This window comes from Echeneis naucrates, chromosome 19, assembly GCF_900963305.1.
Source record: "Echeneis naucrates chromosome 19, fEcheNa1.1, whole genome shotgun sequence".
Taxonomy (NCBI): Eukaryota; Metazoa; Chordata; class Actinopteri; order Carangiformes; family Echeneidae; genus Echeneis; species Echeneis naucrates.
Window position 1 is genome coordinate 14,795,799 of NC_042529.1, and position 27,071 is coordinate 14,822,869.

General features: G+C 41.6%; 1 protein-coding gene across 1 annotated transcript in view; it reads right to left on the reverse strand.

Annotated features, from left to right (window-relative positions):
* ca10a (carbonic anhydrase Xa) overlaps positions 1 to 27,071 on the reverse strand; it is a 233,486-nt gene that overhangs the window by 179,519 nt on the left and 26,896 nt on the right. The window contains exon 2 of the mRNA XM_029527971.1: positions 22,056 to 22,130. Within this exon, the coding sequence (XP_029383831.1) occupies positions 22,056 to 22,130 (75 nt within the window). The remainder of the gene's footprint in view (positions 1 to 22,055; positions 22,131 to 27,071) is intronic.

Sequence of the window (27,071 nt, forward strand, 5' to 3'; positions counted from 1 at the left end):
TGTTTAATATACTACACACTTAATCTTTTAATGCTTCCTGTACAAACAGGAAAGAGACTCTGATTTTCTTTGTTATTTTTTCTGCTGTTGCTCCTGAACGAACTGTGACTAAACAGATGCTTTAAAGCAGCTGTGGTTCGGTGGATCCTGTGAAAGGGAAGTTGTTTCAGTGCTGCAATTTGTGGCATAACAATGAAGACTAAGGAGCCGTTGCTTTAGCAAGCAGAATTAGATTTTGTTTGTGAAAACAGAAGCTCCTTTGTGTTGCCCTTAGATGATAAACCTCCAAACTTTCACAGTAGCAGTGCCAAACACTATCTAATCTAATGAAATCTACTGAAAACTAAAAATGCTAAATAGTGATTTTTGTTTTTGTTTTTGTGTGTGTGTGTGTGTGTGTGTGGTTCCCCTGCCAAATGTTTCATTCCTTTCTCATTCAGAGCTTCAATATTCTTGAAGGCCCACTTGAATCATTTCCCAACAGAGATGAGCATCATGATGAAGCTTTGATAAGCAGGTTTGAAGATACTGAACCTATCTAGGGGCAACTTCGCTTGTTGTAAGATTGTATTGAAGTCTATGTGAAAATGGCCCTATGTATCACTTGAATTTTTAGCTCAGTAAATATTTTCCCAATGACCTTCTGGCTCCAGTCTGTAGTTTCAAGTCTTCTTCAACACAACAGGATGCTATTTATTTATTTATTTATATATTTTTTTAATTGTTGTCCCATTTAGAGAACAACAGATCAAAATCCAATTCCACAGCTCACTCTCCTTCAGCTTGTTGTTTTCTTCTCGAAAAGAAAAAAAAAAAAAAAAAAAACAAGATAAATCTATATAAATATGTGTATATAAATCTGTATATAAATTTACACACAAATGTAATTTACATATATGTATGTGTAGGGATATGTATATATAAAATACTTCTGGCTTGATTGCTCTTCCAGTTGTACAATTTACTTTTTTGTTGTTTGGTTAATCTCTGCCACTGTTAGAGCTTCTGTTTAGGCCTTTAAATGACAGGTTTCTTTTTTCGAATTTAGAAAGACACTTCGTGACAACGGTAGTGGATTAGATCACCAGCACTAAATGAAAGCTAGTTCAGTAGAACAAACGTTACAAGAAGAAACATCACTCTCTAACACCTATGCTGCCAGGAGCGATTCCCCTTCTTATCTAAATTTTCAAAGCAAAATCAAGTGGCAATCCTGTTGACATCCATGTGGATTTTTTATTTTTATAAGACATATGAGCGAACAAATAATTCAAGAACCTGACTATGAACTGTCACATTGAGCTGCAGTGATGTGATGGGCATTTTCGTTGTGGGCTGAGCTCTTTCATACTTGTGCTGTATTGATATAGAGCCTAGACCTGATTCATGAGCTTCCATTACATTGTATGGAATCTTTGAATGCAATTTTTCTTTGGTACACTCATGGCTACTGACTCTCCCGCCATACACTTTTGTTTGAATTCAGTTTAAACAAAAAACAAAACAAAACAAAAAAAAAACAAACCCCAAATGTCACAACACACAATGAACAAAGCTAATTGTCAATTTGACTAATAGCGTTATCATTATTACCACATTTACAATAAATACCACAATAATATTATTAGTCTAATATAATGGTGTAGAAAACTGACTGTGACAGGCCCATAAATGCATCACTATTCATCGCTGTTCATTCTTTTCATCATTTCATTTTACACTGGTACAGACTTATTGATCCAAGGATGATTGATGGACGTCTGAGTAGTTATTCAGAAAGCATTTGGTCCACACTGGTTTTGGTCCGAGGGGCAGGAGGGCAGAGAGAAAGTGTGCGAGCTCCTCTCCTCTCCTCTCCTCTCCATCTGCTTTAGCTCTAATGAATGACATATTCATCAATCTTCCTCCACTGCCGGTACACACACACGCAGCCATACACATACAAATCACACCAGACCCTACCTGACTCTGATTTGTTTGCAGATGCTGTGCAGCTATATCCATTTGTCTGTCTCCACTCCCTCACTCCCTCCCTGCAGCAGGACAGCTCAGTGCGTTTCTGCGCAGTTTATAAAATTGCCAGCTGAATTTACATCACGCTAAATTCCTCCCCAGGACTGTTGACGTAACAGGTCAACATGCAACCCCTTACCACTTGGAGGGGTGTGGGGCGCTGATGAAGTCAAACGAAGCAAGGGTGGTAATGGGAGCGATATCATCCCGTTTAACCTTTAGCTGCACCCTGCAGCCTCCTCTAGTAGGACATGTAAAACGGTTTAAAGCTGTGAGAAGTCATCTGTCTGCCTCTGTCTCTGGGCACCAGGATGAAGTAAAGTGACGGCTAAGACTGTAACATCTGCCCCCATGCCTCCTGCTTCTTCCTAATGTCCCTGTGATTGTCTGACTAGAGACTGGTGTGTGAGGACCAGTCTGACTAGACACTCCAGCTGGAACTGTTCAGCAATCATCCTCTTTATAAGTTCTCCTCTGCTGTTCATTCCTTGTCAGATCCTTGTAGTAACTTGTGCGCTATGCTGCAGTTCAGCTTGCTTGAGATCTTGCCTTGCCTTGCCTTGCCTTGCCTTGCCTTGCCTTGCCTTGCCTTGCCTTGCCTTGCCTTGCCTTGCCTGCTCAGCCAGCTTAAAATGTAGCCTCAAAATTTGGCCTGTTCCTATATTTGAACTTTGCATTTTTGCCATTTTTGTTAGCCTGCTTGACAGAGACAAAATCTTTAGAGATAGTTCCTGATTCTCCGTGTTGAATCTGCACTTGGGTTCAAATTGACTCTTCAGCGTAACAGTTACAAATATCTACCCTGCAGGAGTCTATTTAAAGTGCCACATTTAAAAGAAATGCTGTCAAACTAACAATAAAAATAAAATCCCAAGCAAAAAAAACAAAACAAAAAACATTCACTGCATCAAATGTCACTTTAAATGAAATCTAAAGCAGGTAATTAGATTTTTCTAAAAAACTAAATAAGCCTGATTATTCTTTTATTTATGTGATTGTCACCTCTTGAAAGAATGAAATACAGTTGAACACTGAGAACAACAGGGGACATGGACCGTTAGAAGAAATTTTTGGGTTTGTTTGGAGCTAAAATTAGTTTAAAGAACCAAGTGACAGTCGGTGTAATGAATGAAAAACAGTTAGACAAATACAGTGCACTGCTGTCTGGGATTTAGTCATGAAGGCAAATCAGTTTTAGTTTTATTTATACAGGTTTTGAGTCATCACTCTCTTCCTTGGTGCTTTGGAAGTTTTGTCTGTGGCACTGACAGTGGTGAAGAATCACATTTGAGGTTTACAGATTAGACAATTGAAGAGCAACAAATCTTCTCCAGAAGCAATATCCCCGCTACTTTTTGGCAATTCACTCACTGTGACCGCTTCTCACTTTTCAAAGTGGCTATCTGTCTGGTCTTCGTGGTGCTACAGGTATAAACACACGACAATTGCTCACGAGTGTAAGATGCTACATCACAGGGCTGACACGTAGAGACAAACAACTAATCATTGGGAGGCAGCTGCAGCACACCCCACATAGAAACAACCTGGGCCGATCTGGGATTGCCCCTTTAGTAACTCAAGATAACACTTCTTTAATAAACACAGTTCTGTTCAGTCTTCAGTCTGTCCTTCCCAGTCATGACTGCTACATTGGCTGAGAGACTCAGAGCAGCTGTTTTTTTTTCTTTTTTCTTTTTTTGCTATTTGGCATTCTGAGTTCATTTCAAAGAGGACAAAATCTTGCGTCCCCAGATTCACTGAGACATGACTCTATGCTGTAGAAAGTAGGGAGAATTAATGTGGGCGCAAATGTCAAATTCAAGCAGTGTGGCAGGATCTTTTTTTCTTTTCTGTGGCTGAACTGTTGAATTGCTTGAAACGCAGTGTTACATCATAATGATTTCATGTTTAAATTGTATCTTCCGCACTGCAGTGAGCTGTTGTGGGTGTGATCTTCCAGCCCTGGGCCTTTCTTAGTGGTGTTTGCATGTTCTCCACAAGCCTGCATGCTTTCCTTCCGACCTACTCCCTCAGTCCATTGAGGACTCTAAACTGCCCAGCGGTGTAAAAAGGTTGTTTGTCTCTTTACAGCCCCCTGCGGTCCTGTACAGAAAAGGTGTATAGGTAATGGATGGATTATAATTTCCAAATGACCCTTTAGGAGATAGCTATACCTACTTAAAAATACAACACAGCTTGGATCCTCAGTTTGGAGTCTGCCCCATATACCAACACACCTGAGTGTTATCTTTACATTTGGTACAGAGGGGAATACAGCTACTGACAACAATGCTGCACATGTCTATGGCTTGGGCCATAGAACCAGGTTGACACTGGACTAGAAAAAATTTTTAAAAAAGTACAGGACACCCTTTTGGAAAGCCTTTGAAATGGGAAGGGCCTGAGCTGCAAGAGATTGATTTCACCCTTGACAGTTTGCCTGTCAGTCACAAGGCTGGCAACTGCAGGCATAAGGGAAAAACATGGGAACTCAGCCTTGACTTGTAATTTCTCTCCAGATAACTCTATCTCATTATTCCTTACTTCTAATGGGTGGAAATCAGAGCTACACCCTGCATTACAAGCGCTTATAATTCAGGACAACAATCGCAGCTCTGAAACAGCAACTGTTTTTTTCTCTCCGACTGCACTGGATCTGACAGGCTCGGAAATTGAGTCATTTCCTTTGGACGCCGCTCTGTGATTGACTGATTTAGACTGGCACAATAGCTCACTTATATGTAATGTCATAATTTCATCTGCCTCACTTTGCTGTGGAGTCACATGCTCATTGCTATGCAGGCAGCTTGCTGGGTTTTAGAAGTTTATAGTGAGGAAAAGTGTATGAAAGATGGTGTGAAAACTTTGCATTGAAGGCTGCAGCGGTGCTCAAAGGAGTAATCTGTCTTGCCATGCATGAACAACGCCATTAATTCAGCCCAAGCCAACATCCTATAAATGAGTTACTTCACACAACCGGTGAGTCAAGGTTTAGGTGGGAAATTGAAGTAGTTGAGCCCCCCCGATCTTGGAGAGAAAACAGTTGCATAAACATAATGAAATATTCATTAGTAGGGAGCAATTTGGTGGATTAAAGACTGTGGATGAGTCCCTGTAAGTGTATCCAAATTGAAAATGATTTCCTTGGTTGATTTGATTTTTGTGTGAAGTGCTTCGTGGCATTGATGTAACCGCAATCAGCCAAGAGTGGGGAAGAGGTTACTCAAAAGAGCAGATTGAGTAAAAGGCTGTCACGCTGAATCGGGAGTGTACACACCTCATCCTTCCTTGCCCGTGTTAACATACACTTTAAACCTCTCTTTCATCACCATTTTGGCGCTATCCCCAGGAGATTAAACACAATATAATTTCACATATGGTAAAACTAAAAAAAAAAAAAAAGACTTCTGGGCACAGGTGATGAAAGGAAAGCCAAATGAATAGTTATGTCATCGACTGCCTATTTCACTCAGTCCCTGCTGTGAATTCCACGTCGCTAATTCATCTGTGTGTCCTTGCTCAGATCAGATTTGGTTATCAGCGGGGGTCAGCCAACTTGGAGGCAGTCCTTCCTCATTAAAGTCAAGGCCACTGAGGAATCCTATTGGCACCGGGTTTGAATTGAAGCGGCGTCCCACTGAGGAGCTTTGTTTAAACAGCGTCGCGCTGTATTACCCAACTTAATGGAGACTCCATCCTGAGCCCATAGCCTTGGCAGCGCATGTATTTACACTGGGCTTGCTCCCCACTCAATGTCAGGCATAAAAAAAACACACAAAGAGAATTTGGAGAACTTAAGACTCAAAAATGAGAAAACAGTACCAATTAATGTGGCCAAAGGGAAATCCCTTTTTGTGTCTTAGTGTAGCTAAGTGACATAAGGGCGAAGGTTTTCAAAGGTGATGTGAAAGGACATTGGCCAAGAGTTAATCACATGCAGCTGTTTAAAGGTCTTATACAGTTTAAATGTAGATGTCCTTGTCCTTTTTTCAATGTAAATCAGGTCCATGCTCTATATTATTACTATAACAGTTTCAAAGTGCTCATCTAACAGTCCAGACTGAGTCCAGAAACTGAGCCCTAAAACCGGCGATTGCAATATCTTTATGATGTCACAGAAAAAGTTCAGCCAATCGAATGAAGCCTGAATGAAAGTTTGGAGACTATATTGAGATATTTCTTTGATTTTTGTCCTTTGATTTTCACCTAAATGGATACCAACATTTTGCTTCCCTTAGTACATTTATTTGTGTATTTTACAATCCTTCTTTTCAGGGCAATAACAGTGGAAAGCACCAGATTGAAGGAGCAGAAAGGCTCTATTTTTCAGTGTGCGGGACCAAACATATGACTGCACCAGTTACTGGACATTACCCTCTGGTGGCAGCTCATTTTCTCCTCTTGTTACGGAGAATAAAGGTGTGTCACCTGGGAAGCATCAGTAGCAAGCATCAGACACAACCAAACAGTTTCCCCTTTTCCCATTTTACACATTTTGGTGACCACCTTCCCTGAATCAGTACCTGGAAATGAGAAATGAATCAGATGTGATACATGCAATTCCACAGCTTGTTTGGCCACAATGTAAACAAATACACAGGGAGGCTTCTTTTCAGGTTTGCTTCCCCCAGTTGTCAGTTAGTTACACATTTGAATCGAACTCCTGGACTAGCTTTTAAAACTAAAACTATGTGAATGCACGAGACCAGAAATATACAGACCCTTTTTGCATGATTCCGTTGATAAATTGGGTGCATGTGGATGAGTTTCATTACTGCTCCCTTTTAGCCATAAATGGATCCATCAGTTCTGAAGAACGACAAAAACAACTTCCCCATTTGCTGGTTGGATTAAAAACTGAGCTCATCAGTAAACCTTCCTCCAATTACTCTTACTGAAAAGTATTGTTTTACGACTGAACATGATTTGTTGGTATGGAAACATCTTCATTAGGCCACCAACAGGAGCAGAAATATTAAAATAGTGTTGAAATTATGTGCAAAATGTGTCACATTAACTAATGATGATTATAATATTGAATGATGCTAGGCACGCAACAACAATTATTTCCGTTCACGAAAATCAAATAATACTCCCTGTGTAAAACAAGACAGTTCATAATAATGGTGATGACTTCAGCCGTGTGACTCTAGATTGTGTTATGTTAAATTGTCGCAAAAAAAAGCTATGTGTACTCTGGTTTAAGGAATGTGCGAGGTGTTGGCAGTCTTGCACATTTTCTGTGCTCCTTAATACACATTTGTTGATTGATGTGCAGGAAGTGGGTTAAGCCTGGTTTATAGTCCTGCGTTAAATCAACGCCGTACCTACGCCGTTGCCATGGCACCATCGCAAACTCTTTGAACTTCTCTGTCACTCCATTTTGTCGCGGTACAATTCACCACCACAACGGTAGGGGGCTGCACTCCTTTGCTGAATGATTATCGTCGTCTCTAGTTGATTCTTTGTTTAGCTTTAGTTTCTGACTTCCTCAATGAGTCGCTCCCCGACCTGAGCCATGCTCCATCCGCGTACAGCAAAAGGTTTAATGGCAGGGACAGCGCAATCTGGAAATGCGGAACCCGAAATTCGTTGCTACCAAGCAAACAAATCAAAGCCTTCTTGAGCTGTGCTGGGTCTGTGTCGCATCGAAGTGGAATTGCATTTTTTGGGAGGCGCACATCAGGCTACGCCAGGGGCCACAGTGAGCCTCCCTACTCCATGAGGTAGGTACGGCAGGACCATAAACCAGGCTTTAGGCACATTTTCTTTGTGCAGGGGAGAGATCAGGGGGCAAAATCCCACCCAGCGCCATGAGTTGTGGTTGAATCAGGAGGGGTTACTATCATGTTCTTCACGTCTCTGAACAAACATTCACACTGCGTCTTGATGAAAAAGCTGATTTTCATTCACCCGAATGAAGAGTGGAATGAATTTAAAAGCCCCAGGAAGAAAAAAAAAAAAAAAAAAGCAAAAAGCTAAGTGGTCTCTGCATTTGAAAAAAAGAAAAGTGCTAGGTTTGGTCTCACCGTGAATACAGCCTGCTCTTCATAAACAACCTGCTCACTGAGACAGTATGAGTTTGTTTGTGTGTTTCACCACCATTGATTTGTCTGCATTTGGAGCTCTCCATGTCTGCCAGTGCACTCTGTTTAATGTCTTCAGACACCCCTCTCCTCGCTCCTTCTGCCAGCCACCTCTCACTTACCATGCAAGCTGCTATTCTGCCTCCATAAGCAAAATAGGAGAGTGCGGAGAGCCCGAGGATGCATCTTAATCTTTACATCTCTCCGAGCTCAGCAGGCACCACAACACAAACCTTTGATATAATACCAGGCGTTTGCATTTTGCTGACATCCCTCTGCAGATCCTCGAAGACAAGAAGAAGTTTTATCAACAACAGAGTCACTGTACAACCATTGTTTCATTTGCCCACCTCTGGCTGCCGGTTTGGTTATTGCTGAAAAAGAAAGAAAAACTCTCAATGCAAAGCTTTGAAAGCAAAATCAATCCAAAGACGTGACGCCTTTACTTACACTACACATTAAGAAAACATCTTATTTCCGAGGGAGCAAAGATAAATCACAAAAGCCACTCATGGCATCTGTAAGCAATCTGTCCCCAGCATTGTGTACCATTTGTTTCCTTCTGGGGCGGCATGCAAGGAATCTAACACAACGCGATTTACCAAGGCAATGTAAATCAAAGCAAAGACTGGAGTACAAGCATCAGCAATTTACTGTACTGTAGGTACACAGCTGCTCCGCACACACGCTGTATGCTAATTCTCCTAAATGCCACTCTGAGAAGCTAAACACACAAGCGCAGTGGCTGACAGAAAAGCACATAACCTAAAACAAACAGGACGGGCAGACAAGGGGAAGCAGATGTAATCGTGTGTTTTCCCCTTTAATCGTCTTTGTCCTGCAGCAGACTCAGACAGCCACAGATTATTTGACTTATATCACAATTTGTAATCCCCTCAGTACACGAAGTCAGAATCAGTGACAGGAAATGCTATTTGGCAGAGATAACTCTGGTGAGATAGAGAGCAGTCCGTCTTCAGGAGAGGAAACTTGGCTGCCCGTGCCCTTGCGGTCAGCCAGCCAAATCCACACGTTTTATGATGTTTCCGATTAATAACAAGCAGTGGGTTTACGTGCTCCTCTGTGCTGGAGCCACATATGCATATTTGAACATGATCTTTGACAAACCTTAACCCAGAGAATCAATTTGCATAAGCAGAACCATAAAAACCTTCATCTCTCAGCAGTTTAGGATACAGTCAAAAGACATTGAATGTGCAGACACCGTTTGATGGGGCACCAGCAGGGCGTGGTGGAACACTGCTGCGCACTGCTGCACAACAATGTGGCAATTTTGTCAATGAACGGATTAATTCTTTCAACTAAAGGACACAAGTCAACTTGTTTTACACCGAATGTGACACCTCCAGATATCCGGCGTTTAGTTGAAATGATTGTGGCAAAAAGATGCAAGCCAGGAGTTTGGATTCATATATTGGTTTGACGATGGAGCTTCTTTTTGTTTTCTGTTTTTTTGTTGTTTGTTTTTTGCTTCTTTAAGGATGGCCTTCATTACTCCTGCACCCACAAAATAAAACTAGAAAGTAAGCAATTTACTTCACAGTAATAAAGTGTACACTGTAGTGTTTACTATTATTCTTCTAAAAATGTGCTGCCTTTTTGGAGGCTTTAATATCTCTGAGAAATTACAATATTTCATCTTTTTTTTTTCCACAGGAAGTAAATATAAGTCTGTTATACTTTGTCCAATCATCTCCAAAGTGTGGGAGAAGAAGCTTAATTGGCAGGACAACTGATTTTGATATTTTGCCATGAAGTGGCTGAAATATACTTTGTTCAGTCTGCCCCATTTTTCATGTGTTTCATGTGTTCATGTGTGTGTCAGTCTCACACTGAAGACATCAACATACCAAAATGGAATTAAAGGGACTCTCGAGTGACCATTATCCTTTGATGTACATGATATTTCCATTGTATGGTCTACTTTCTTGGTCACACTTAAGATGGAATATAAAATCAGGGTTGATCCCAGCTGCTGCCACATGGTCTGCAAAGCTGCGTTTTGGGTATGGTGCTCCAAAGTTCATTGAAGTGCAAGGGCCGCTTCAATTTGTGATTGCAGTTTATCGTAAGAACATTTGAGAGAGCTGGTATTTCAGAGTCAGACCAACTGTGGTGGGTCTGAGAGAGATTAAATAATGATGGAGTAGAAGATAGAGAGTTACCCAGACAGACAGTTTTGACTGGGCCCATCTCCAGTGATGAGCGCCGATCGAAAGAGAGAGAGAGAGAGAGAGCGTGTGGAAAGAACCTTTTCCTGAAGTTGGTGTAAAACGGAGGCCAGCGGCGCTCGTGGTGACTTCGTACAATCACCAAGTCACAGCCAGCCACAAATTCACATTGACCTGTGGTAGCTGAAAGTTCTGCAGGAGGTGAGGAAGGTGTCTTCATCCATCATTACGGTGGTCAATGTTGACTACGACAAATACTTTTTTTCTTTCAATTTCCCACTCTCTCTTTGTGTGGCCCTCGAGGAAAATCCACCGCCCTGACGACCAGCCTTCAACTGTATTTATTGTGCCGATCTCTTTCTCTTAACCTCCACTCAGCTGCCTGTGCTTTCATCTCCTCACATGGACTTGACATCTCTCCTCACCCCTCCACTCCCGCCGCCAACCCCCACCCTGTCCATCTCCTATCTCTCCCGTTCTCTCATCTCATTTCTTTCATCTTCCCTCTCCTCCTCCCCTCTTCTCTCTTCCCACTCTGCAGTCATTTCATCTCTTTTAGTCTGACTATGCCTCCGACTGACACGTCTCCTTCATGTCTTTTATTCCACTTCTCCACTTAGGTTTCCTTTGTAATGTTCTTCACTCATCTTTTCATTTTATCTTTCTTCATGTTTTCCTCGCCTCATCTCATCCTACTTCCTATTCCTTTGCTTTCCCTTCTCCTCTTTTCCTCCCTTACCCTTACTTCAAATTTCTTGCATTCATTTCTGCGTCCTCTGTCCACGTTTCCTTCCCTATTTCCAACATTTTCTAAGTTCCTCTATCTATGTTTCTTTCCCTCCTCTCTTTAGGTATTCCATTTTCATAAACCCTTTCCTTCATCTCTTTCTTCTCTTTTCCTATTTTAGCCTATTTCATTTCCACCCCTCTCCCTCCTTCACCTGATTCCTCTCTTCTCCTCTTTCCATATTTCCTTTCCTCTGCTCCTCTATCAACCTGTTACCTGGCGTATCCTACATCTCCTTCTTCTCTTTTCCTACTTTCTGAAAAAGTTTCCTTACCTCCTACCTCCTCTTTTCCATCTGCTTTCTTTCCTCCTCTCCTGTCTCCTCTCGTCTGTCAGTCACTGGAGGGTAAATAAAGGGGAGGTTATAAGGGCCATCCTGTCTGAACCCCATCCATCACGCTGCCACTTAATACCCACAGCTGTCACTGTGTGCACGCAAGTGTGCTTCTGTGCTGCGTGTGACTGTACATGTGTGTTGATTGCATTCTGACAGACTGTGTATGTGTGTGCATGTGTGTTTGAGAATAGGATTTTCCAAATATCATATTAGTAATTGAGATAAGGTTACCTAAAATGTAAATAGTACCCTAACAGCAGTCCAACTTGTTTCCCCCCTCTGCTGAAATTGGTGATGATATTTTCCACTGTGTGTTTGTGTGTGTGTGTGTGTGTGTGTGTGTGTGTGTGTGCGTGCGCAGGCCTGCTGAGCAGCTCATCCATTCCTCCACTCCTCTCTGACAGTGAGCTGTGCCACCACGCAGGGTTTTATTCTTTCTTTTATTATGAGCAGGCTGAGTGTGAATTCCCTCACACACATGCACTTACTTAGAGAGACAGAAAGCAGCAACACAAGGAGACACCAAGATATGAGCTGTAGTGGAGGTTTGTGTTTGACTACAAATATCAATCAGACACTTGAGCACTGGAAGGGCAGTAACATGCACGAGGCAGGCAGAGTCGATAGATAGAATCATTGCGTCATCAGACATCAGATTTTGGAGGTGAAAATAAACACAACTTCCCTTTTCTTTTCTTTTCTTTCCCCATGTCCCTTTCTCCTCTCCTACAGGTGTAGCGTACCTGAATGCATGAACTGAAATAGCCAAATTCAACAGCAGACCAGGCAACTTCAGGGTTGATAATGTAGAGACACACACACACACATGCTCAGCTCCAGATTTATCAGGAGCGCCAACAGTCCAGTACTAAATACTTCATTTAGGGAGGCGCTAATGTTCTGTTTTTGATGGAGCTGTTTCAGTGAGGTTGAGATAATTGTTTGCACAAAGCATTTAAATCAATGAAAACAGGTTAAAATGCATAAACCTTTCATTGTATATTACAGAGAGCTCAGCACTGTGGACCATGTCCTTTCTTTCAACTCACAAACTCAGTTATATGGAATTTACTCTAAAGCTCCCATGTTATGGCAAGCCGTGTTTTGATATTATTTTGTCTAGTTTTCCAATTATTTGTCCTGGAAAGTTACTGTTTTGTAAGTTACATCATAAATCGTAAGTAAATCTTGTTTCCCTTCACTTTCTTTGAACTTCATGATTTTGTCTTTAACAGTTGTCATCAGATTGAAATTTTTCAATCAAAATAAAAATAAAGTGACAGGAAGTTCACGGGTTTGGTTCCTGGCCTGGGGCCTTTCTGTGTGGAGTTTGCATGCTCTCCCTGTTCTGGTTTCCTCTCAGTGTCCAAAGACCTCATGTTTGGGTTAACTGGTGATTCTAAATTATCCTAAGGTCTGAGTGTGAGTGTGAGTGGTTGTTTGTCTCTGTCTCCGTGTGTTTGCCCTGTAATGGACTGATGACCTGTCCAGGGTGTACCCCACCCTCGTCCAATGTGAGCTGGGATTAGCTCCAGCAGCCTCCGCGACCCGGAAACAGATAAGCGATGAAAAATGAGTGAATGAATGAACTTTTTTGTTGATCCTCAGGTGAGTGCACAACTGTACAGATTAGTAAAATGGCTGAAAAGGTAAAGTGAATTCAAATGTATCAGTGCTGTGGATACACACTCGGAGAAAAAGCCAGTCGTAGCTGCAATATCCTGTAAGATTCTGTTCTTTTTCCTCACATTTATTAAAACAGATCAAGTTGAACAAATCCATGGTGTTTCCCGTTTCATTTGTTGACACTTCAACACAACAGGAAAACGATGATGGGAAGGGGTTGGGTGGGATGGCACCACTGTGTGTGCCCAAGTGGAAAAATTGTGCAGCTGCATTGTAGTAATAGTGCAGACAGTAATATTTCATCATGAAAGGTAGAAGAATTTTACCCTGCAACTGGCCTGCATGAGGCCAAATCTGTTTCTTTACATACTGGGGATCCATCAAACAGCCTCTGGTGTGCAGCGTTGGCTGTCAGAAGACATCTCCTCGACTGTGAGTGCACTGATCCCACCACCGAGAGGCTTCTCCTCATCAAACCCTGCCCCCACTCTGCACAGACTTCTACACATCTCAGATGCTTGTTTCCACCTACGGCACAGGGGTGGGTTTGGGTACAGTCGACAAGGCTGCCAAAGCATTGTTGTATATCAATTTTCCACCCATAAACAAAACGACGTGCACGGCCCCCACTGGCTCTGTCGGTGCTCTTTTAATTGGTTTACGATCAGCAATTGTCACTGGAAGTAGAGCTTGGTACCTAGCAGACGTATACAAAATACCTGCCAATTAGCCTCCTCCGCTGACACAGAGAGGCTTAACTGGATCAGTGGGAAAAAAAAAATAAATAAAAAATACATTTAAAGGGATTTTTCACAACGCTGCTTTTTGGACTTTACATCTAGTAGCTAAATTTCTATAATTGCTTGGTTCTTGTTTCAGTGGGATGTGGGGAGAAAAAACAAAAGTAAATCAGCTCACAAGTCTGTTGGAAAACTGCAGAAGCTTGTTTGAACGCTGGGAACAAAAGTGGCTATCAAGAAAGCGAGTAAGGAGGGATGAACACAGGATTAAATAAAATTTTTGTGACGAGAAGCTGTGGCAAAACGCTCTGACGGCGGTTAGAGGGGCCTTGGAAAACTACAAATCAGATGCAGAGATGTGTGATAAGGACCGATGGCGAGATAGGATGCTCACACTTTTCAGATCAAGAGCTGTCCTCCACGCTTTGTTAACAGCATTATCAACAACACACACACACAAAAATCATCCAAACTAGTGCCTTACTAATTCATTACTGAACACCCACGCTAACAGATTTTAAATAAGCGGTGTGGTTCCAAATTCGTTCACTTTTTGAACAGTTTTATAAAGGTAGATTTCCATGTCTTCTTTTATTGCAAATTTGATCTAGGTTCTATATTAATACTGTGAAAACGTCACAGTGGCCAGAATAATGCGTGGAGCCTGTAGTCAGAAGCCGAGTCCTCAAATCAGGAGCACAGGGGAAAGTGTACATCGGCAGAGTGGCCTCAAACCTTTCAGGAAACACACTTTTTAAAAGGGTCACTCTGCCCACCGTTACTCAATGTTTTGATCCATTTTCTTCATAATATTTCCCATGAATGCAAAGTCCACCAGCAAGAGGACAGGGAAAATTTTTTTTAGGAGTAAAAGTGAACCAAAAAAATTAGGAAATATGAACAAAGCTGTCATAGTAAAGTCACGGGAATAAAGGAGGGAGAGGTCGATGTGGTTTTAAATGACTAAAAACTAAATATAATAAAAGAATAAAAGAAGTGCACTCAGCCTGCAGCAGCTGTTGGAGAATTTTCCCATAATAATGTAACCTAACTTTATTATAGTGGAGGCAGAAGTTTCTTATTTGATTATACTGTTCTTTATATATACAGTCGGGTCCAAGAGTCTGAGACGAGTTCCCTGTTTGAGATCTTACTCTCTTTATAAATATATATGTGTCGTACATTTGTTCCTTTGCGTTGCCATAATTCTGCTATAGGTTTCCCAGTTGAAGTGATGTAACGGGGCACTGGGGCAGAGTCTGGAGCTGTCTGGCTTTTCCCCTGTTAGCTGGAGACAGCATTGCAGGGAACGATGAGGGGAGGATGGAGAAAGGAAGGGACTGGGATCCATTAATAAAGCCGAAGGTGTGACAGCACAGTCACACTGGATCATCTGAATACACAATATAAAGACTGTGTGCTGGTCATCGTGGCAGCGGCAGGATTACCGCACTCTGAGCCACACATTATCTTGCCGTTGCTGACATTTTTTCAGAAGGTCTTTCTCAAGGCAACCTTAATGGGGATTGGTGATAAAATCATTAAATGTAAAGTCAAACGACAAAGGCAGCAGTCCAGCATTGCAGTGGGCCTGCAAAATGTTGGATCAATCTTCAGGACTGATACCGATACATTTAAGTAACACATGGATCAGATTAAATCCTGATCAATTAAAGAACTGACGAGCATAAAATTAACTTTGTGGGCTTTTCAGTTGAGCAGTTTCTCGCAGCATAATCAATGACTTCACTCTTTTGGTTTTTTAATAGATTTGATAAATGGGCAGTTTGATTCACATGATTTATTTCTTTAAGTCAAGCCAAATGAAGAAAAAGGAAGTATTTTCCTAATTTTTCACACAAATAATGTACTCCCAAAAAATAATGATCTTCAGCATTGTGTACTGATATATGACTGTGGAGCTTTACAGTGGCCGCCCATTAGCCGGCTGGAACCCTGCCCCCACTTTCATATACAGTTTTTATGTCATTTTTTTTGTACCTTTGTGTATTTGTTTTGCCGTGCTAGTTAAAGGTCAGCAGAATTGAGCATTCCCACACCACGCAGGAGTGTATATATTTAGTAAACAATATATACTGTATGCTGGCATTGATTGCACTAAAACTCGCAAACTAATATACCAGCCAGGGAATAAATACTTCAACCAGATATGTGGGGGAAAAAACAAACAAACACAGGAAAAAAAATAAATAAACTGATGATAGGCCACAAACCATTTAACCCTGACTTAAACACTTGTTGCACATTAACATTTGCATATCGCTTTTCCCTACCACATAATGCGGTTCCTTCAGGTTTCCTTACGTGTTCTGTTTAGTGTTACTTCTCATGAAAGCAGTGCTACAAGACAGGACGTGCTACAGCAAACCAGTTAACATGCTAACCTCAACAGAAGATTAAATTGCTTTACCTTTCATTTAAAGAATTTTTATATGCTTACCATCCTTGAACCATCCATCTCTTTAATCTAAAGTGTATTGACATAATGCTGAACGCGTCCAAAGACGTGCATGTTCGGGTTAATTGGCGACACTAAATTGCCCATCGGTCTGAATGAATGATGATGTTAAATCCAACAAGTCATAAAATGTTAAGAACTGACAACAAGGAATAAAACACAGTTAAGATACAAGTACAATAGAGCAATTCATGTTATTGTGTGCGTGCCACTAAACGAATTAAGGAGGTAAATGGCATTTGCGATAAAAGACTTTTCAAAGACCCCCTTGTTCAAAGGAACTGTATAGTGCTTCCCAAATTTCAGAAGCTCAAAAACGCTAGAGAGATATGGGCGCTGCCTGTTAGGATTTTCCTAGCTTTTCTTCTCTTCCTCTCAGTGTAGGCGCCACTCAAGAGGCTTTTGTGGTTTTTCCCAGTATTTGGCTTCACACTGACACAATCCTGTTTAGTTTGCTGTTGCATTTCCATTGTCAGTGACCAAACCTTGCAGGAAGATGAAAAAGAAGGACACTTTCAACACGAGCAGTATTCACTAACTCTAAGATCTGCTGACTGACCCCAAGGCTTTCTTAATCTCCTAAGAAGGTTGAGACTCTGTGAGCAATTTTTTAAGACGTAGTCTGCGTTTTCAGAGAAATTCATCCGACACGATTCCAAGATATTTAAAGGTTTCAACTGCTTGGCCATCAAGTCCCATTTTGTTTAAATCGAATGGCTCTTGATTTAAACAGAAGGTTTAAGGCTGTTGATCATTGCCTTCACTTTTCATCCCCAGACTACACTTATGTATAGTCTATAGCAAAGATCTGTCAATGCTAAAATTGGCTAAGTAGGGAAAGCAATAGTGACTACAGCATCTCTGAGAAAGGCCAAAGCTAATTTAGAGTGCTCAGAAACAGCTCAGACACAAATGTGATTATCTGTCCTGCTGGATTGCAAATGGCCTAGGATTTTGTACAGTGGTGCTTGATGATTTGGTAAAGAAACTGGTCTCGAAGTTGATTGGAGACATCGTGATATGTCATTTCCATTTAAATTTCAACAATATTACTTCAGCTACACATCAAACATACCTGTTTTGAGTTTGGACATGACGCCATACAACTGTCGATGGTGTGATATTCACAGACAAGTTCATTTTTTTCATAGCAACGCACTGCATGATGATTAAAGGTTAGAGAAGTGCTACTTTGAAACTGAGGACACATAGTACTTTTTTCTGCATGTGTGTGCTCAATGTCCAAGCAGACTAAGTGCATTAATAGAATATGTCCATTCAATCTTGTTCCTCATTCCTAATCCTCCCTTTCTTTTTCATGTCCCTGCTATGAAATCCTGCTGGCTACAGAACCAGGTGACTGGGTTGGGAATTCTTCACACAGCCACTGGAGGACCATGAATAGTGTTAAACTGCTCCAGCTGTTGTATGGTGGTTAGTAAAAGCAAGTGTGCCGTGAAAAACAGCTAGAGGAGATAGCCCAAATATAAACGGAGCAACAAACCGGTTAGTGGTTGATGCCAGAGGGAAGGACAAACAGCCTCTTATTTATGTATGCCCGGACATGCTGGGGAGGCCGGAGTGTTTGCTTTGGGAAACAGATGCTTTTACGTAGTGTGTACAAACCACAGCACCACGCTCCCCCATCGTGTTAAATCACTTTTATTTTACTGAAGCCCTATCCTAAGCCACAGCCTTCAGCACAACCTACCAACTTTAATCCAACGACAAAGTTAGAAGGTTAACTTTAAAACGTTTGTGTCAAAAAAATGTTTTGTTTTCTTTTTTTTTTACTGGTATACAAACTTAAAAGGTATACAAAGTTAACCCAGCGGATATTATGGATATTACAGAGCTGATACGGAATATGAAGCTAATGTTGACACACACAAAAAAAAAAAAAAAAAAAAACTTTAACTGGCTGGTTCTTCAAAACCTGGAATTATTCTATTGAAGCTATTTGTGTTTCTGAAATAATTCAATTTATACATCTAAATTGGTTCTCCTACTGTGTGTCTTGATTGGGATTATGAAAAATTATGATAATTTTAACAAGTCTTCAGGCTTAAAAAGTTTTTTTTGTGATTTAATTGAAGGGTCTCAGGGTTAATGCTCTTAGGGCTACATCCATGTGGTCATTACTTTGGAATTGGAGAAAATTAGCTCACTTTAATTTAGCAATTTAAAAAGAAAGCAGCATCCAGTTAAAGTAACTGAAAAGAAGCAGATTTGCCGTGTTCCCTTCAAGTTTAGGAGCAAAAACCCAAAACACTCCCAACCTGTGGCTGCTGACAACAGGTATCTCTTAAAGACCCAGCTGTCTCTCTGAACCCTGTCAGTGAATGAGAGAATCTGTGAAAGTGCCACCAGGCACGCTTGGGGTACGGGTACACCAGAAAGGCACTCAGTGAAGCAAACACTTCCACCAAGCCTGAACAGTCCTGCCATAAACGTAGGTGTCAACCCATATACATAAATATTCCAGATTTTTCAGTATCAGACAATTTTTTCCTGAGAAATTGAAAAAAAAGATGATGAAAATCTGCGGTTCCTTTATTCCTCCATCCACAAGTGATCCATGTGGGTTTATTCAAACTCGCGGAGGAGTAACTCGAGGTACAGCGATCCTGGGGCACCACGGACAACATAGCCATATCACAGGCATGTCCTGGAGGTGTGGAATAAATTACCGTGAAGTGCAGACCATTTATACTTGCCCAGAGAGCTGCAATGTGTTGTTTTGAGTGTAGTGTATCCGCCCCCCTCAGCTAACGAGGACAGGGCACTTGAAGAACTGAAGCTGCTATTATCATTTCAGGATACCTCAATCACTGTGATCTCTGGAAAAACACCCCCAAATTACACCAGTTTATCAATTACCCCCCCACATTTTGGCAAATGTGACCACCTTTCCATCTTGTCACAGCCCACCTACACCAAGAGGCTTAAAGCAGACTCAGTCAGGGTCAGGACTGTGAAGATGTGGAGTAATGATGCAGTCGTGTAACTGCAGTGCTGCCTGGAAGCCACAGATATGAACATTTTCAACACCTGCTGGTCCCATATAGCATGAATTCTGTATTACAGCTCAACTCCATGAACTTCATGCAACCCCCCCCCCCCCTCAATGCCTGTCTCTCTCTCTCTCTTTCTCTCTCTCTCTCAACCCAACCGGTCGAGGCAGATGGCCGCCCCCCCTGAGCCTGGTTCTGCTTGAGGTTTCTGCCTCTTAAAGGAAGTTTTTCCTTGCCACTGTTGCCAAGTGCTTGCTCATCGAGTTTGGTCTAGACCTGCTATATATGTAAAGTGCCTTGATGTAATTTTGTTATGATTTGGCGCTATACAAATAAATCTGATTTGATTTGATTTGATGTCATGGAGGCCATGGATAGTAATCACAAAGTAGTAGTAGGTGAGTAGTAATACTGACCTGCATGTGCATCCCTTCCCGGAGAATTTGTGTATATCCCAACCAAAAGCCCTGGTTTAATATGGATGTACGCAACAAGATCAGAAACTGGTGTGCATCATTCAAGTCAGGAGATCTGGAGATGCCAGGGAATACAGACAGGCCCATTATGTGCTCAAATGGGGATATCAAGGCTGCCAAGAGAACACACACCCAAAGACTTGAAAGCTGCTAATGGGAAAACAAAACAACACCAGGAGTATATGAAAGGGAATAAAATCAGTCACCAACTACAGGAAGGATGCAGACAGACCTGTAACCCTAACCCACCCAACAGTTTTTATGCCAGATTCAGATAACCAGCACAAAAAAGACACCCCCTGAAGCCCCCCACAACCCAGAGGAGACTCTAGGTCACACACACCCAGGTCTTCAGTGTGCTGAGGCAGGTGACCACATTGTGTGGCACCAAGGGTCCTGAGGGCATGTGCAGAACATGTGCTGGCAAAGGTATACGCAGACATTTTCAACACAGGAAACAGTCCCCCATAATTCTAAACCTCCCTGGAGAAGAAAACATCAGCGCCATGGTCCCAGACACAATGGAGCCCCTCCAGTTTGTCCACTGCCCGAACAGTTCATTGGATGACGCGGTGGCTTTGGCACCTCAGCACACAGACATCTGGAAAGTCCAAACACATATGCTCACACAACTCATGTTCTTGGAATACAGCTCTGCCTTGAATACGATCAGACCGAAGAAGCTAGCAGACCTGGGAATACCAACGCTGACCTGTAACTGGATGCTGGACTTCCTTACAGAGAGACCACAGGTGGTGAGGATGGGGAAGCAGTCCTCACAGTGAGTGCTGGAACCCCACAGGGCTGTTGTCTCAGCCCCAAACTTTTCTCACTACACAATGTTGACTGCACTTCCACCATAGGGCAATAACATAATCATTGAGTATGCGGACAACACGACCATCCTTGGCCTCAATGGGGGGCTGTCATCATACAGGGACCTTGTTCATAAGAACACTGTATAAAGGGAGGACAATGATCTTAACATACCTAACATTGACAAAACAAGAGAATTCATTCCAGACGAAGAGACGAGCCTCCCCTCTGCAGCCACTCAACATCAAAGGGGCTGCGGTGGAGTGGACTGAAAGCAACAAGTTCCTGGGCCTCCAGATCTGACAGAGCCACAGCTGGGCTGAAAAGACTTCCAACCACAGTGAAAAGAGCTCAGCAGAGGCTGCTCTGCATGAGCATTCTTATAAATGCCGGGATGAGGAGCTGGTGTCCAAGTGAAGCCTTTTTCATCACCGTGTAGAAGAATTGTGGAAAGCGTTCTCACCAGCGCCATCACAGTGGTACAGCAACACTACCTTGGACGAGAGGAGGTCACTACAGCAAGTCATCAGAATCCATTACACACCAGGGAAGCACAAGAATTTCACTGTAGCTGCGCAAATCACAATAATTATTATTGCTTTGTGTAACCAAGACATGGATGTAAAAATAACCTCATAGGTTAAAAGGGCAACCTCCACTCCTTTGCTGCTGATCGCTTCCTTCATTTGCACTCAAAAATTGCTAAGATGGGCTTGAACCATCCCTTTACCACCACTTTGTTTTAAAAAGAAATCCCATGTTTGTGATGCAGGACCAATTTCACCAAGTAATCACAATCAATCCCTCCCCCGAGCCTGATCTAAGGGGTTCTCAGCCAAGTTTGCAGCCCATCTCTGCTGCCCTGACGTGTTATTATCAAAACGTCTGCATGGTATCAAACATAGTTATTATTTGGATCATACCTCTCATTTGTTCAGACTTCTATCACAATCACTTGGTACTTCTACCATGTCAAATCTTCTCACCTTCAGCGTTAAACTTAATGCTACATCATTACAGGTTAATGATCACCTCGATGTTTGCAGGAGTGGTTGCACACAAAATATGAATTTTCTTCTCAGTTCACTCAGACACATTTTCCCTCATATAAATACTTCATGACACACACACACACACACACACACAGACGTACACATGGACACATAGCCAACTGTAGGCATGATCAAAAGCACCTCAGCTCAACAAAAAAACACAATCTCAGGAAAATGATTAGCCTGATATGCAGATGCACTATGTGATGGAGAAGGTGGAGGGAGCATTGATTTGGCATCTGTCAAGTCTGTGGGAAAAGATTTGGCTGTTCAGGTAATAAAGGGGTCCAGTCTGAATATGAAATAAAGCTATGGCCGTTATCTTAAATAAGAAATAGTCTACTGTCTTCAGGATGCAGCTCACAGTGTATTTAAAGTGTTTGCAAGACACTTTTTCCGTGGGAAACTTCCACGCATCAAAGTGTCTCGAGGCATACCTGGAACGAAGCTCCCCTGCACCACCTCCTTGTACGCCCACCATCCTTCATGAATTTTCGGCGGATTTGGCTGCGCTGTGAGGCAAAGGAAAAGAAACACAGAGAAAATCACAAGCATTTTTAGAGGCACTTCATCTCAGACAACATTTTTTCCTGTTTGTTATTTTGTTTGTTTTTTTCTTTTTCTTCTTCTTTTTTTCTCCCCCCACATCCCCAGCATTTCAAGGCAACCTTCCCAACCTTCTCAGCAACAGGGCTCAGCGCATAATGTCTTTGGAAACAGCCTCGGAGCAAATACACCTCTGATTAGAATTCAGCCTCTCGTTTCTGTCCAACTGAGCGCACAAATACGCACAAATTTACACTTTCTTGTGATGTGAGGACTCTCCAAGCATTAATATGGAAATGCATTCTGCTATGTAGCATGGGCAGAAAGTGCCAGATTAGGGCAAGGACGTACAATATAATTGAGGTGACCAAGTAAAGGTCTCAGTGCAAAGAGGGAGTTGTGATTGATAAATACCCATTGAGCCTTGGGGATATTACTTTTTACAGCACTTTTTTTTTTCTGTTCATTCATCAAATCCAAAAATCTTATTTTAATGGAGCAGCTGCTTTTTGCCTATCCCTGCTTGTCTTTAAAGGTCCCATATTGCATAAAAGTAGATGTCCATGTTGTCTTTCATTATAAAGCAGGTCAGGGTTCTATATCAATACTGTGAGAGTATCAGCATCCAACACACAGAGGAAATATATGTTGCCTGTATTCAGAAAGTGAGCCTTGAACCGGCTGTCAGGACTAATCAGTCAGTGCCCTCTGCCATGCCCCCAAACCAGGCCCAACTGGAGCCACCATCCCACCTCGCAGGTTTTTGTTTCTGATCTATTTTTATATGTTAACGCTCAGGAACCAGCCAATCAAAAGAGAGGTTCAAAGACTCTCCTCTGATTGGCTCACCAATCTGTTGTTACTTTAGCTCCAGAGAGAAACCTCAGAGAGGAGATGTAGTGGTTTTTAACACTTACTGCATAGCAACATAGCAACACTAAAACAATGGAGTGGTGTAAAATATTGGAACAACAGTCTCTGCTGTAGTAAAATAGGAGAGCAGGTTAGATTTTGGGTGGGTGTCTCTGCTGGACACGAACCAGAGGAGGCTTTACTCTTTGAAGGCAAAATCTTCCCTGGCTCAAACAGAAAAACAGGAGTTGGCCTCCTTTGAAAAAAAAAAAAAAAAAAGATCCAATTTGTCGATATTGTTCTCAAAGTGATAAATAGTTTCTCTCTTCTTGGAGGCAAATTAACTTGAAGTAAACACCGACTTTGATTTGAGTGGACCTAAATCAACATATTGGCCAAATGAGCATCAGCAACATGGACTTGCCAACCAATTCATTGGAGGTTGGCCCCTTGCCCAGCACTGGGCAAATCTTAAACTAATACCCTGACACTATTTCATTTATAATGTTGTTTTTATTTGGCTTTATATATAACAGAAACGCAAAACTCAGTCATAATCAATGTGTGCCACCACAAGTCCCTCTCTAGTACATTTGTAATTATTTTGGATGAAAGAACAGAAAATAATTATATGTTAAAATTGCAATGTTTACCACTTCAGACACCAGAGCACTGTAAAATTCATTACAACACTTTGCTGTAGTTATTATCATTAAAGAGAGACTTTGGCTGAGATGAGAGGGGCCTCCAGGGCTGGATTTATATGATCGGAACACCAAGAGGGATAATTATTTTCACACTAAAGAGCATTATTATTATTATTATTATTTTGCTAGAAGTAAGGCCAGAACACAGAGGCAAAATGGTATTACAGAGCTTCCTTCATTGTCACCTGGATTTGGTTTTAGCAGTTGCATTGTTAGCTGAAATCCTATACATATATTCAAAATGGAAGTTTTCATGCCTTCTGTTTGTATTCTTCTGCTGCCATATTATCCTCATTGCTGGAGAGGAATACATTTTTCGGTAGGCTGGGCTGTAAAGAGTGACCTGCTGGATCCTTCGTTTCCTAGAAAAAGGAGGGCACATTTGTCAGCTGCATATGTAGGCCCGTTCGACATGGGACGGTCGTTGCGACTAATGTGACACATTCAGTCTTCAGAGGCAGCCTCTGAAGGGTGCAGGTCCTAAATTGAGGCATATTCACAGCATCGGTGACTGGAAACAAGAAATTACAACCCATGAGCTGATGTGTGAACTCATCTTTGGGTCTATCGAGAAAAATCACCAGGCAGTCATAATTCCACCTAGTGTCTACAGGAAGACAGCCTTATTTGACACACTGTTGGCTTCTTATCATTTCACTCCGTGGTTCTAACTCCTTCACAAAAAAAAATATAAATAAATAAAACAGCTGCAGGAGGGAACTTTCATGTGATACACAAGAGATCTTTAACTCAAAACACCATTGCCTGCTCCTTCATGCCGATATACAAGTCTTAACAAGGTTCTAAAGAATCTTTTGGTTAATGCTGCTTACAGCTTTAAACTTTGTTTTCTTCCTGAAAACCAGAAGTCTTTTCTGTCAGCGAAAACCTAATATTTCCTTTTTACTGTACACCTGGACTAACAGAGGAATTTCTCCTTCTTGTTCTAGTGAAATTTCTCTTTTCCATGAGAAGCTCTACAGTCAATTTGAATGAATTAAAGTTCAGATTACAATTAAAAACTGTTACCTAAGAGCCAAGAGAACAGAAAATAAAAATATAATAAAAGAAGACCAAATTTGAGAATAAAAATTACAGCGCAGTGCAAGATGAAGTGATAAACAGATTTTTTTTTTTCCCCTGTCTTTAGCCGTGAGTGGGGTATATTTTGATTGCGCAACAGTGATGATGCAATTAACGGCACCAAAAGTTTCGTCCGAAAGCGATCGTTTATTTGGTGAATGAGTTCACTATATTGTCCACTACATTCATCTCCCTATATAGGGAGTAGGGAGTGAGGGGTTGGTTTCGGACACAGCCAGAGCCTATTTTGTGTCTCTAGGTAACTATTAATCTTAGTGAACAAAAATAACCTGCAGAGTCAGCCTATTATCACCTAAAGAACATATTGATGGTTGAAGGACAGATGTCTCAGCAGGACCTGTCCATTCTTTCATCTTCACTGTCCTTACGGGTCTCCCTAAAATGTCCATCAAACAGCTGTAGTTAGGTCAGACTGCTGCAGCCCAAGTTCTCACTAAGACCAAGACAGCGGACCATATAACTCCTGTTCTTAGACCTTTATACTGGCTTCCTGTCTGCCACAGAATAAACTTTAAAATTCTGTTGTTGGTTTATAAAGCTCTGAATGGATCTCCTGGTTCATTATGAACCAACCAGCACTACTTTCTGTGCCCAGAGTTAGAACCACACACGGCGAAGCAGCCTTCAGCTTTGATGCTTTTCACCTGTGGAATATACTCCCAGAATGCATCAGCGCTGCAGACAGTCAAGATTAAAAACATTTTTATTTGCTGCTGCATTTCAGTAATCTCACAAAACACTGGAACTTGTGTGTGTTAAATTGTTTCTGTCTCTCTGTCATTTATTTTTCTTTTTAAACGCTTTCAGTTTTTAATGTTTTATGTGAAGCTCTTTGAATCATCGTGTACATGAAATGCGCTATACAAATAAACTTGCCTTGCCCTGCTGTGTCAGGTGTGTTCTTTAAAAATGTAATCGGTACTCATCACCCATTATTAATTTAAAAAGTAATTACATTAGCACTCTAACATCTCCACCCATATTGACCACATGTAAGAAGGAAATCGATGTGCTTTAATGAGCAGCCAGTCTATGGTTTGGAGGTAATTACTAAACATCAAAAACTAGCTTCGCATCATTGATGAGAGCTAGCACTCCTGAAGTCCTATCTCGAACCAATGATTACTGCAGATTTGAGAGCTCTTTCTGGCTTGGGAGAGAAATAGTGCAAAAAACTGCAGTGCCTCTTGGGGGGGGCAGCGTTTATTTTTGGGGGATAATTCAGTACCCCCATGACAACTGGAGGGTGTTCATTTACCTGTTTATGGATGTGACTTTTTATTCCAATGTCCATGTTAACACTAATTTGTAGCTGTAAATGTCTGCTCACTGTACCCTCTTAGCTATTAGCTGTAAATTAATTACTGGGTTATTCTTCAAGAAAGACATCCCAGCTAACGGGAGCACATGCTCGACTCCAGTTATTGAAACGGCGTGCATAAAGTATCTGCTCTTTGCCCATTTTTGGATTTCAACAGCGGTGCAGCCCACTCAGCGCTTTGAACCTGCTCTAATTCTATGTTTGTTATTGATGTCAAATTCTGTCTTGCAACTGGACACGTAACAGCAAACTGCTGTCTCCAGTCTTCATTGTCCCATCAGACTTAAACAAGGCAAGCTAGCATTAACCGCTCTGTGACCCAGAACATGTCTCGTTATTAATAAGCCAAATAAATGCAGCTTTCCCAACCCCTTCCCTGTTGTGTCTTTACTCTTTGAGCTGGTTGTGTCTGTCATTTGCTTTCGTTTTATGGTGCTTTAATGAACTCTATGCGCGAACTGAATATACTGTTACAATGGAGAGAGATATTGCTGTGCTGCGGTTACATTTACATTTATCTAGCCATACTTAATAATCAACAAGGGAGTTGTTGGTTCGCCTCTTCATTTTCATTGTGTTTTACTAGTTGGAAACATAGAAGTAAGAACACATAAGATAAGTGGTCAGAGAAAACAATGGCCGACATTGTTACTTGTATGTATGTGTGTGTGTGTTAACAAGGCCGTTTTTTTGTGAAAGTGAGAGCCCTTGGACTTCCAGCTACTGTAAGTCAAAATATAAAGGAGATTTGGAGGCCTGTGGACATGATCCTCTTACAAGCCACTTACAACAATGCAGATAGAGTTCCCTTTTGCTCTTACTCGCACTGCACATGTGCACTATAACACAGCCATATAACAACACAGCTGCGGAGCATGACCAAAATAGAGTGAAGCCACAGCGACACCCATGCCCGTTACTTC